Source organism: Ceratosolen solmsi, unplaced genomic scaffold (assembly GCF_000503995.2).
Source record: "Ceratosolen solmsi marchali unplaced genomic scaffold, CerSol_1.0 scaffold11, whole genome shotgun sequence".
NCBI classification, from domain to species: Eukaryota; Metazoa; Arthropoda; class Insecta; order Hymenoptera; family Agaonidae; genus Ceratosolen; species Ceratosolen solmsi.
The window spans coordinates 2,611,065-2,625,509 of record NW_011948416.1 but is presented as its reverse complement, the minus strand read 5'-3'; the positions used below and the strand labels follow the sequence as shown (position 1 = coordinate 2,625,509).

At 23.5% G+C, this 14,445-nt stretch overlaps 1 protein-coding gene across 1 annotated transcript; it reads right to left on the bottom strand.

Moving 5' to 3' along the window:
- Positions 1-3,251: 3,251 nt before the first annotated feature.
- LOC105359172 (protein THEM6) lies at positions 3,252-7,115 on the bottom strand. The gene is made up of 3 exons (XM_011495678.1): positions 6,912-7,115; positions 4,396-4,610; positions 3,252-3,794 (listed from the first exon to the last, which is right to left on the bottom strand). The coding sequence occupies exons 1-3, from the start codon at positions 7,054-7,056 to the stop codon at positions 3,540-3,542; spliced, it is 615 nt and encodes a 204-aa protein (XP_011493980.1). The 5' UTR covers positions 7,057-7,115; the 3' UTR covers positions 3,252-3,539.
- Positions 7,116-14,445: the final 7,330 nt, after the last annotated feature.

The following is a 14,445-nucleotide window of genomic DNA, read 5'->3' as shown; positions in this document are numbered from 1 at the left end:
TTTATCAAGAAAGAGGAGATTATCAATGCTGAGCCAACCTGAAAAATTCAGAAGTTTGAGGGCGGAGGGTTGAGAGACCGATGGTACCCACTTCAGAATGGCTATCGTCGAATGACTTTTAAATCAGATAGTATTTCATGTGATATTTGTTATTATATTGGTATAAAATATATGTGTATGCGTTCGTGTGCCTAGGCTTATGCACGTTTAAAGAGTGTGTGTCTAAGAGTGTGTTGTGATTTATAAAAAAGTGATTTTATAAAAAATATAGTTCTCAATGTAATCAAGTCTCAATCGTTGTCCCGATTAAACGAGATGGATGATCGACGCTGGGATATTGTTTAAACTCTATTTAAATTCGTCGAATTCTGAAAGAAAATCCATTAAAGCTAAGCACTATATCATCCACTGCCGAACATAGTCGATTCGACTAGACTCGGCTCGGCTCGGCTCGGCTCGGGTCAGCTCGGGTCGGCTCGACTGAACTCTGCTTCACTAGAACTCCAGTGGCTGAATTCGAAGAATCCGGCCGAATTCAGTTAGCACTACCAAATTCGTTGTCGATCGTCCTTTCTTCCCGCGCTTCTCAGCTTCTTGTGCCAACCCTTAACTCCATCATATTATTCGTCCTCTGATATTTATTTCCTTTCTTTTTGCCTTCACTTTACAACATGTTCTCTAAAAGTTTTACAAATTACTATGTCACAATTATAAAATATAAAATACTCATGCACCGACCGTGACGACATTTTTTCCAATTCTTCTGATGTTTCATCTCTTCGTGCCGATAATTCAACTTTATATGTAATTAAATATATTTACAATTTCAATAATAATATTTTTGAAGCGCCCTATTTATAATCAAATACTAATTTTACCTTTAGGCGTGTACACACACACACACACACACACACACACACACACACATATATATATATATTTATTCGTTTATTAAATAAAGCATATTATACATACAATAATGCTTACGACTAGAACATATCTTATGCTTCTTTTATTTTAATGATTTATTAATTTGAGTAGCGATTTATCATGTGCTAATCGTAACAATTTCAATAACGTTAAACGATTGTATACATTAATGTAAATGAAAAACATTGGTATAATTTATTCGAAAGTACAAAATGTTTAACAAACAACGTACATAAGTAGCCTATTGAATATTAATATATTTCCGAATTTCTATGGAATATACTTAAGAACTGAAGTACTCATTTATACCAATTTTAAGCTTACAAAATTTGTTTGTTGTCCAATAAATATTGACGCAAGAAATCCAATTCGAATTCTAATTCAGGATTCAATGTATAATATTTTATTTTAATTTATTCAAAAACATTTATAAATATAATTCTACAAAAAATATCTATTTTTAAATTTTTATATAAATATTCATATCTTTTCATTTCAAAATGTATGTATTTCTTAAATATAAACAATCAAAAATTATAATAAGAAAAATTTTATTTCATCAGTTTGAATTTCGTATACAAGACTTTGTAAGAATTCATTTGTAATTATGTTTAATAATCTACGATTTTCATGTATATACAAATTTTATAGTATTCACAAATCCTATAGTCATATTACAATTTAATATAAATATCATGAATATCCAATATATCACTAATTATATTTCATTTATAACAATATTATTCTTAAAAAAAAATATCTATAAAGATAATGTATTTTTGCCTAATATATATATATATATATATATACTAGCACGAGCTCGAGAAATAGTAAAAATAAGATATAAGTAATATGATAATGTAATAAATATAGCATGATTGTAAAAATAATTATTTTAAGTAAAAAACAATAATATTAATTTAATGTTAATATTGTATTTACATGTGTTACAACTCGAATACATGGATATATTTATATATTTAAATTATATATAGATTTGATATTTATTCAAATTATAATTATTAAAAAATATTACGATATTTTATTTAATAATTATATAATAAATACAAATCTATTAGCTTTTTTTTTCATTTTTAGCGAATCTCGATGGAAAATGTATAAAAATGATTATATTTTAGAAATAACACAGTATGGCAATTTATAATATTTTTATACTTTTAATTTCATTAAGTGCAAGTTTAAATAATATGAATAATATGAATTTTAAAAGATAATATATATTGGCAACGCATAATTAGCGTAATTTTTTTTTTTTAATTTTACAATTATAAAAATAAAATTTATATTCAATTCCTAAAATTATACTAACTATATAAAATTATGCATTTGTACATATATATTTCTCCATATTTTATATACATTCTCACATATTATTAACGCATGTTGAATCAGTATTATATATTATATTAAAATGATGTCTTATTATTTATTAATAATATATCTTAATTTTATTCACTTGCATACAACATGTAAATGAGCGAAGAATGAATCAATGCTTTCATGGAATGGGATTGTTTGAAATAAAATGAAGATGTTTCATGGATCATTATCCGAGTGATCGTAATTTCGGTAGCATGAAATCAATTACTAAATTTAAACAAAATGCTAACTATACTAATTGCAAGTAAATGCCAATTTTAAATGCACATCTTCATCGAACCAATTTACTAAATATCCGATTATTGACTCTGCAAACACACGTTATTACTCAAAGCATCTACAACCGTATTTTTGGCAGCTTATTTGACAAAACTAAGATTAGTCGGTAAACTACAAATTATAAATTGTATGCGCTTATTTCAATGTTTTAAACATAATATTTATTGTATTTACAAATCACACAAAATACATTATAAATAAAATATATTTTATAAAATCTATGAAGTCTTTTATAATCAATAATCAATAGGTTAGGGTCTGTTATAATCCTGATAAATGTTTTACATGTTTCGTAGCATAAGAGACGGAAGATAAATAAAATTCAGTATAATAAAAAGGAAGGGTGACACAATAAGATTTAATCTTAAATTTATACCATTAGTACATACCAAATTATACTAATATATTATTTATTTTGATTACAAATAAATAAGTTTATTGACAGTGTAAAACAATATTCGTAAAAAGTGGAAACTTATTTATTATGCATAACATTTAGTACATTTGATGTAAATATTCTATCGAAGAAATATAACTAGTAAAATTTTTAAATAATTTAATTATCCATTTAATGAAATAATCAACCGCTATCAATGTGCAGCTTACGATAAAATATTATCAATGATATATAAATTATAATGATTTTACATAATGGTTGACTAAATTTTTATTTCTTATGAATTTCTCGTTATATCTGTGCATGAAGCACCAATAAAAATTCCTTAACAAAGTCTAACGAAAAATAAGAATCTTAACTTGTTGAGACATAATGAATCACTTATTGAAATTAAAATGGAATAAAATAAAAGCAAATATTTTTGAGCATATAAATATTACAGAAATAAATTCATTAATAAAAATCATCAAATACAGATTCTCGACATAAGGTACTGACAAATATTTCAAGGAAAAATTAAACCATTTAATTTCTATTTTGTTTTTAGATCATTTGTCGTTTTCTTATACCTATTCGAAGATTCCTCCATTGACTTCATCCAAAGTTCGAGATCCTTGTTAGGAGTTGGTCTTACTACGGTTGGATCAATTTCTGCAATAATTTCGGATACTGGTACCTTGATGCCGGTTACACTTTGTTTGCTCAAAACTACAGCTCGTACAAAATTGTCCGAAAGACTTATAAACTCATGCTCCAGGTAGAAATTTCTATCATCCCAGTAAATAAGCTAGAGAGAAAATGTTCACAGTATGTACAATAAGCAAGAAATTTAATTAATAACGTCTACAAATGTAATTCAATTAATCTACTCGAATCAACTGGTAACGAGCAATAGAATAGTGATTTTAAGATGTTTAATATATCATTCGCTCATTTTCCAAGAATCTTAAATACTTCTCTTGCAAATCCGTAATTCTTTAATGCTAATGTGAGTTAATTGTTTATTATCATTATATGAAGAGATAAACTTATAGAATCATTCTAAATATAACGATTTATAAATGTGAAAATAATACACGTAATATAACAATGAAATAATTTCATAATATTTATTTCACTACAGATGAAAATTATAGTGGTTACGACTTAATAATTAAAATATGCCTTATTATTTTTAGAAATAAACATATTCAAAATAAATAATCCTTTAGAGCTTATCAAGTACTATTCCAAATTAATAAATAATACTTAAAATTAATTCCTGTTTGTCCATTAGAGATAAAAAAATTAGATCATTGTCAAATCATTCGTTTAAACAATATAATTAAAATTGCAATACAATAATTCAGATTTATGCAAATATTAATAATAAATATTTGAATTATTACCTGCGTGGTAACTTTATACATTGAAAAAATAGGAATGGCACGTCGATAACGTGAAAAAGTTGCGCCCTGTACAGCACCACCACCTTTCTTTGAGATCACCGAATAAATTCCAGAACGATCATAGTATGAAAATCGTGCAAAGTCCAACTCGCGCACGTATCTTGCATTATTCATGTGCTTCATGAATAAGTCGATATCCATTGTTAAACAAACGCCTGTAAATACATAAAATAACGATAGTGTATGTTCAATGCCGAAATTTAATGCGAATATCTTTTCATTCTACGCGCACACCATTAAAATACTAATATTTATTTTTACCTACAAACTTTATGTGCAAAAAAATGTATGAAGTTATTGCATACAATGAAATAATGAGCTTAACATTATGTATTAACTATATGCATACTACACATACATTATACTACATTTGTTACAATAATTAAAAAATAATATCACTTTTTGCATTTACATTATTCTATTAATTAGTTATTAGAGTAAGTAGTATACCTATAAGGCTTTTAGTTCAACTATTTTGTTCATAAATTCCAGTATTGAGCAATGATATATGAGATCCCCACCATTTTACCTACGACTATTGTATTAGTGAAATCCTTCGAAGCTAAACGAAAAAAGTTTTAAGAGTAAATGATACTGTCGGATAAATAGAGGGATGAGAAATAACAAAAATACAATTATTATGTACAATTGTATACACATTGAATTTGTATCGATATACTGGACATACCAACCCTGTATTACATATAACGAGTGACTTATTTTTGTATAACGATCCCCACCTTTTTGGCTACTCTGATAAATATCGATTATATATAATAAGATGCGCCGGGATGATAAAATATCGTGGTTCTACTTAAACTTTTTCGATTCTAATTCCACAAAACTTTATTATTTAATTATCAAGGTGTTGAGTTTAATTTCCCAACCAATATTATAATGCCAATACAACTAAATTATGCAAAACACAAAAAAAAAACAAAAAAAAAAACAAACAAACATAAATTTATTTACAAAATACTTTAATAAATAATTCTCAATTTAAAACTCATAAAAATAAAAGCTGAATATTTTATTATTATCATAATATTACAGTAATCAGTATTTTTGTAAGGTAATATATTCTCCATTACGGAAATGAAAATGAATGTTTAATATGTATGCTGCTACCTAAGTTTTGTATCTTGCGGGTATATATTTTTTAAAATTTACAGTTACTAGTGAAATTTTATACGCGCGAAGAATCTCGGTTAAAAAATCCAATAAACCGTTTACCTAAGCACAATTTTTAATTCATCGTGATACAATTTTGAATTCATTACTTGTAAGAAACATCCTTCTATGTATTATAAAAAAAAAAAAATTAATTTAAATATTTCATTATTGAAATTATTATTAAAATCGAGGTAAAATATTTAAAAATAAATTCACATTATATTAATCCATAAAAATACTGTCAGTATTTCCTCTAACTTACTTAATATCTATTATATATTTTTATCCTGTAATTATTATAATTATATAAATAATTGTGTAAATGTATCAAAGGGGGATAAATTTTTAATAATATAAATTAATATACTTACATTATTCTTAATGAATATAAAAACATAAATATATAAATACAAACATAAAAATGTAATATAAATTTAGGACAATTTCATCTTAATTTTCTATTTATATCAACTATAAAGTATGTTTTTTTTTATTATTAAAAAATATAATATATAAGAATATAATAAGATAATAAAAAAAAAGTTATATAAAAGAAGTTATTCCAATAAATATTGGAATAATATTTTTTATTTGCTAATAAATATTATAATGTACTATGTAGTGTTATTAATTTTATAATCGTTAAATAATTCAATATTAAATTCTACTATTTTCAAATGTATTAAAATAACGATTTTAATTTTAATAAATTTTTGTAATATATTTAAGTTTACAGTTTAATGTATTAATTCATATTAACATAAATATACGTTTAATATCATTAAATACGAAAAATATATGAAATTAGTGTGCGTTTCGTTTTTATAAATAAAACAGCGGAAAATACATGGACTAATGGCATTATATAAAAATTATTATAAGAAATTAGAAGTAAAAAATTAGTTTCATGTTTTATATAAACGAGTGCTTTTACATAAGTTAAAGAGCAGATAAAAGAAATGATGTCACTATTTGACAAAATAATTTTTATTAATTTTAAATTTGATATAGTGCTTAAGTTAATATTTATATTTGTAGCTTTTGCGGTTGATATGTACAATCTTATATTAAAATTAAAAAGAATATTGGACAAACATTAGCATGTAAGAAATGTTTAATGTGTTTTAGACATAGTTAGCTCAGCTTAAAATAGTAAATAAAAATTATTTACGAGAAAATATTTTAATTTTATCGGTGTTTTACTTAGTAATAATATAACTAAATATATGTATTTTTGATTTACTTAAATAATATAAAAACGATATATAAAATCTTAAGCGCACCATAGATGTCAATTTTCTTCAAAAGTTTGATCTTCTTTTGAAATTGTCTGCCATACAGAATTGTGAAGATTATCCTCAAGAAATAATTAACATCAAACAGTAGGTAAAGTATTGTTATACATGTTAGTACGAAATAGCTTATCATTGTGTTTGTTTAATTTCAATCTAGGAATAAGTAAAATAACTAATAGAACCAGAGGCGCGATAATAATTGACGTATAAATAAAGAAATAATAGGAATGAGAATGTGAATGACTGCTTCCGCACACGGTTATCTAAAGACTAACTAAACATTTCCAGGCAGTACTCGCGGAATACCAGTTTCTATCTACTCTCGAGTCAACCGGTAAAATATTTCTGTCCGTTATGTTGGATTACCGAACAGCTGTTTGTCCACTCGCGATCAAACTTCTACATATATATTATGTGCCAAAGAATAAATGCTTCTCGAAAAGTATATATACCCCCCCCCCCCACCACCACCACCCTCACCGTTTCGTATATGCTCATTATTGATCATTCTTACGATAGTTGATATAAATAAAATTCTAATTATCATTCTCATAAATATTGTGCAATAACGAGTTTATATGCATACGTATGCGTGCATCTGTTGCGTGCGTGTGTAACCATACATATAAATTAGTAAAAGGAATTATAGTTACAAATTACGGAAAACATTGATTTCAAATTTGAATTCTTCATTTGCGCGTGGATCACTGTTAGAAAATTTTACGATTTTGCGCAGAATGATTTTCTGATATTCACTATGTCAGCGCGGATTTTGAATACAATGCAATGAACATGACTAAATTACCATTTGACTTGAGCTTCATAAAATTTTTCGGCATTTTTACCCAAGCTTAAAATGACCTGTAATAATAAACATTAATGTAAATATTCTGAAAAGATTCATATAATAATATATTTTAATGCATTATATTACAATATTATCCATAAATTTATATTTCAAATATAAAAAGTCTCGGAAAATATTTTAATATACTAGAAATATATATGTGTCATAAATCAACATTTTTTCATGCTTGCACATTACTATTTATCAATTATACTACCTCTTACGGATAAATTTTTTAAATATTTTTGTTATATTTTACATAATTATATAAATATAAGTTTATATATTACATAATTATATAGCTAGGCAATATATTTCATCTAAGTCTCTAAATATATACTTGATTACAATATGTGAACAGTCATGATACTTACAATTGAAAATCATTTCTAAAAGATACAAGAGTGACTTTACTTAACTTTATAGCGAGCTTATATGCATGTAAATGATTATAGAACTTACGTTAGTACTTATACATATATCGCTCGCGATAAAATTAATGAATGCGGCTAAAACATTATGCACATATATTAGAAATAACTAAATACATACACACTGACCGGTAATTACAGTAAAATATTAATGATTTTCTAGTTTTATATACTTTAAAAATATTACCAGCAAATATCAATGAAACCTTGTTGTTACTAATATATATATATATATATATATATATATATATAAAGTTATATATAACTTTTTACTCATGTATATAATTTTCATTATTATTAAAAAAATGAACTACTACTACAACAAACTTGACTATAATAAAGAAAATTTTCAAAGAGTAATCAAATTTATTTTCATAACTTATTTTCATAACTTATTTTATATAATTTTTTAAAATTTATAATCATTTTAATTTTAAAAATATTAAAAACCAAATAGATAATGAAAAAAATATAATTTTAATTCTAATACATTAAATGAAGAGCTTTTCAAACAAAAATAGAGAGAAGCATAAGCAAACAATTAATTTCTATGTACACCATGTTATTATATTCAATGAATTATAAGTATTAACAGAAGTTATTTAAAAAATTGCAATTATTGAAATTCAATTGCAATATTTGAAATATATTGTATTTTTGAAATGTTCTAGTTCAGTCCATATTACGAAATTTTACTATTAAATGAATGTAATATATCATTAAAAAAATTTTAATTTTAAAAATTTTAAATGTTACATTGGATTTGATCAAATAAATATTGAACAATATTTTTGTACATCACTATTAAATAATATAAATTTTTAAATTGAGAAAATTTTTATTTATTATCCTAATGCATTTTGATGAAGCCTCTATGGTGCATGAACTTTCAAATAATGAAAATGTAACTTTAATTATAATTATGTAAAAATAGAGCTCTCAATTAATAAAATTGAAAATCTTTCTATTAAAAAATTTCTGTGTGCTATTGGATAAGATGTGCAAACTATGATCATAGCTTCAACGACAAATACAATTTGCAATAAAATTTAAAGTACAAATATTCTATAAAATATAAAATATTCTATGCTTATAAAATTTCTGTATTTATATGTAAATGTAACTTTATAGGAATATCATAGCTGTCATTCAATTGTTTTTGATTTGCATGCAATCCTCAATCTTTCAAATTAATTACATTTTATAACCACTTTATCTATTATCATAATATTTCTAATTTAAGGTAAATAAAATTATATGATGCAGATATAAGAACTTGCACATAGAAGAAATGTTATATTGTCAATAAAGTGTAATGAAGTTAGTTAGTTTGAAAAATTATAAATATATATTATAAAGTACTTTAATTTAAAAACTTGTATATTCTTTTTAATAGTAATTAATAAATTATATTACTAAGAATAAATAGAAATTCGTATACTCTTTTATAAAGAATACATTATGATTAGTGTTCGTTGTAAATTTTATTTAATATTCTAGTCAATAAACTGACTAGGAATAATGGAAAACATTTTACAGTGACTCTATATTACTTAATTGTTAAAAGAGATAATTGCTAATAATAGCAGAGATTGAGAGTATATGTGTTTTTTAGAAATAAAACTAAACAATTGTAATTTAATATGATGAATTTTCTAAAGCAGTCATTAATTATAAATATAAATTATAAGTCGTAGAAGGTTATGGAATGTAATTTGTTTGAATATTTGAAAAAAAAAATTTAATAAGCTTTGGAAGAGTTTATTTAATTTCTGATGTGGCATATTTCAAAAATCTGAAATTTAACATTTTAGAGGCATTAAATATAAGAAATTTATTATGAGATTTCTAAAGAATATAAATATAGTACATTCAAATAATCTAATTCATTTTTATCGATTCTTCATTCTGATAAGGTTAAGTAGGCTCTTTATTAACCCTTAAAAATGATTTAAAATGAAGAAAATTACTTGTTTTCAAATATTAGTATTAGTATAATGAATGTTGAAATAAAATTAACATATTGAAGAGTTGATTGTACAATGTACAAACTTCTTTTAGCATATGCATATTTATGTAATGAAACTTACTTGTTTTTTTTTGTTTTTAGATGTGTTTTGTCTGAAAATATAATTGAAAAATTCAAAATGTGAACATAAATAAACGTGAAATACAAGAATATAAAGGTACTTATATAATAAAGCAATCTTACTATGCAATTAATATATAATTCTGACTTAATATATTTTAAGTAAAAATTTACCAAAGTTTTTACTCCTATTCGTATATGAAAACTCATCTTAACTATTATGAATGAAATAAATGTCATGGATATAATGCATAAGCATATATTTAACAATACAATAGTACATTGGTTAAGCTATAAAATTACATACAAAATTTGTTATATATTGAATACAATATAGAAAATTCACCATTCATAGCAATGGTACATAATAAATGGTAAACAATAAAAATATAATTTTGTCCTTATAAAATTTATTATTTAAAGGTTTTATCGAGTCTATTTTATAAATGATATTTTAAATCTAATTTAAATGTAACAATCATTTATTATGCTTTTATATTTATATAAGTTCGTCGCCATACATGAAAAAATATTACATAAACATACTAGCTAAAACGTAACAAAAATATAATTAATTGAATTTTAAATATATAATTTTTTTTTCTTGAAAAAATTATTCGAATCTTTTTAAGTACGGACATATTTAATTATTAAATCAGACTCCTTTTATCTGTTATATACACATGTTACATAAATTATAAACACAATTTTTAGTCTTTGGCTCAATACAGCTCAATCTAATATATTTCAATTACTAAATCCATCTACATTTTATTATAATATATTCAAACATTAAATTATCTACGTAGGTAATAATAATTTAATATATAGTGTTTCGATCTACAGTTGGCTATAAATTCTTAATGAAATAAATCAAAATTCAATTTGCTCCTTTAATATATGAACAATAATTTTTTTTTAAATGAAAAATATATATTAAATATTTGTTTCTAAATACTTTATTAAGTAATATTTATTTAATAAAATAAATTATAAAATTTTTGTTTTATCAAATCTTTGATTTTACAAAATCATTTTAAGAAAACAAAATAAAATACCATTATTAGAAATGACTACAGAGCCCAATTAATACCTCGAATTATAAAAAATTATTTGGTATGTTTAGATTTAAGAAATTAATTAATATTTTTATATAAAATTGTATAATGCTTTACATAATATTAATTTACATTGTACATTTTTATGGTTACAAATTATATTTCGTTCATACAACATTTTAATACAATTTAAAAATAAAGAGATCAGAGTATTAAATATGAAAAGTAGTTATTGACAGAAAAATGTAGCAAAAGTATTCCCTAAGAAATTAAAAATTTTTCAATTATTTTCAAAAATATTTTTTACTTATAAAACTATTTCTTCATTTTTTTATTATACCCTGATTTTATAAATAGTTTTTCAATATTATTTATTCAATGATTTTAAGAATTTTTTAAAATACCATATTTGTATCATGTTTAATTTATTGCTGAATATGTTGGTCTAATGTTGTAGTAAATAATTTTAACAATTTTAAATATTGATAAATTATATACATATTGTAACGTAATTTGAAATTCTATATTTTTAAACTTCAACATTTATAAAATACTTCAAGCAATTTGTTTAGCTAAAATATTAAATTATATTGAATATTTATTAATATTTTTATTACAAATCTTCTGATATATATATGTTACTGAGTTTTCGTCTATTTTGGGCAATCCATTTTATTATTCTTGATTGTCTCATACTAAAAAAAGACAACATATCTCAACATTGAACAGTAGTACACTTCAAGGTATCCTTTTTATAAAGAAAATTTTTTTATTTTTATCTCTTCGTATATTAAAAATTAATTAGATTGTATTTCTTAATAATTAAGTCAGTCAAAGAATAACTATAATAAAATGTAAATTTAAATAAAACCTGCTTTTTATGAAAATAAGTCGATTTAAGCGAATGAAATAAAAATGTGTAAAAAATTACTTGTTTATTACTTTGAAAATTTTAACCGGTGAAAAAATTTATTTAACATTTTATATTATGTTTTTCTATGACAATATAATATAATCGATAAATTTTACATTTTTCTTTTATAATAAAATAACAAAACTGACTTTAATCAAAGATATTACTTTGAATATACTTGTAATGCACATAATCTATATAAGTTTCATAAAATATAAATACCAGTGAGCATTCCACATTTTATTATCTAAATAACAATTAGTTTTATAACAATTATTTAAAATTTAAACTTGTGCGCATTTTGTTTATCAATCATTATCAGAAATCATAAAATAATCATACTAGGCGATTTTATCACTTACAGTTTTATCATTTATTCAACAATTCATTGCTATCACAATTTTTATTCCATTCTAGTTGTCATAAATTTTCAATCACATCATTTAAAAATGTAATGAATTTAGAAAGTAATTCGCACACCTATTAATTACAATTATAAAGCCCTACGTAATTCCATAAACTAAAAATACAAAGAAAGTTTAATAAGGTGATCGTGCAGTATGTAAATTACTTCTTTAATATTTTTTATTAAAGCCATTAAATAAAAATATTCTATTATAACGTTTTATTTTGAAACTAAAAATTAAATAATTGAAAAGAATGGTAAATATTAGTGTATATTTTATTTTTCAATCTACAATTATTAGTTTTACTTTTCAACGTGTTTTGTATATTAAACGCAAATTTTATAACATATTCATCTATATATATATATTTTTTTTTTTAAATCGTATTTAAATAAACAATGTAATAAAAAAATAATATAAATAATTTCTATTATTGAAATTTTTTAAATCTGTTTTTAACCATTTAGAGTGACAATTTGAATAAAAATTGAAACAAATGTAAAATGTCGATAAACTCATTTTTTTTCCTATCATTAAGATTATGATTTTCATCTTACTATATTGTAAAGAGAGAATCAAAAATCTGACAGGTTTATTTCTTAATTATATAAAAGTACTATTAAACATTACTTAAGTGTTGTTTAAACCTATTATGTTTATTTAGCGTTATACTTTAGACATTTTATTCTCCTTTTTTAAGAAATACCGAGAAAGTGTTTATAACTTAATAAAATTTTCCTTTTCTTCGGCTCTGTAAATAACTTAAAATTCAACGAACATCTAAATTTAGGAAATTTTATGAGTACGGAGAATACAATCTATTCAACTTTTGTACGCGAGCTTTCTTTCGCGAACGAAAGGTTTTATCTGGCCTTTTCATTATAATCAATAATCGATTAAGTATTAAGAATGCCTTTATTCGCGTAAATTCTAAAGGCCCATTTGAAAAAAGCTTTTGTGTACTTTCCTTCATTCGCACAATATATTTCATAAATAAATAATTATAACTATTGTTTAAAAGTTACCTTAAATTGAAAAGCATCGAAAAGCATTTTAAATAATACAGATTTAATTTTAATAGGTTCTTATATAAAAGAGAAGAGTAAATTAAAAAATTATGCAAGTTTCAAAATTTCAATTAACCGAAATCTATCCTTAAATCCTTAAATCTATCTTAAATGCCAACTTCAAATATTTCTATTAATTAGGGTGAAATTATTCAATATATTTTGAGAATCGTAGGAAAAACAATTTAATTGTCTCCATCGAAATGTAAATCGACAGCCTTTAAAATCAATTATTAGCCATGTTTGCTTTATAAGTTATTAAACTGATTGATTACATAAGGATGTTTAAAGAAGCATCTGGCATTAGATGATAATCAAAAATCTGAAGGAACATATTGAAGATGAATTTCAATTAATTATCGTCAATTAACAGACGATCTAGTTGTTTTGAATTTATGCCTCTCTAAAAAAGACCAGAAATAAAAAATGCATTGCTTCGAATAGTTACGCTCGACGAAAGATCGACTGCGGCAAATGATCTACGACTTCAACAATTGCCGCAAACTCCCGTTGCATCATTGTAAAAAATTCCAAAGTTGGTAGCGATCATAACAATCAATATCTCTCTAGTGTCCTATTCTGAGGTGGCAGTCAACGCCAATGACGTCTTCATCTCAACGTCTAAGAAGAGCGAAAAGGCGAGCCCACGTGTGAAGAACCAAAGTGCTCGCCATTACACGAGAGTCGTTTCTCGTGCCGTTTCTCGTGTC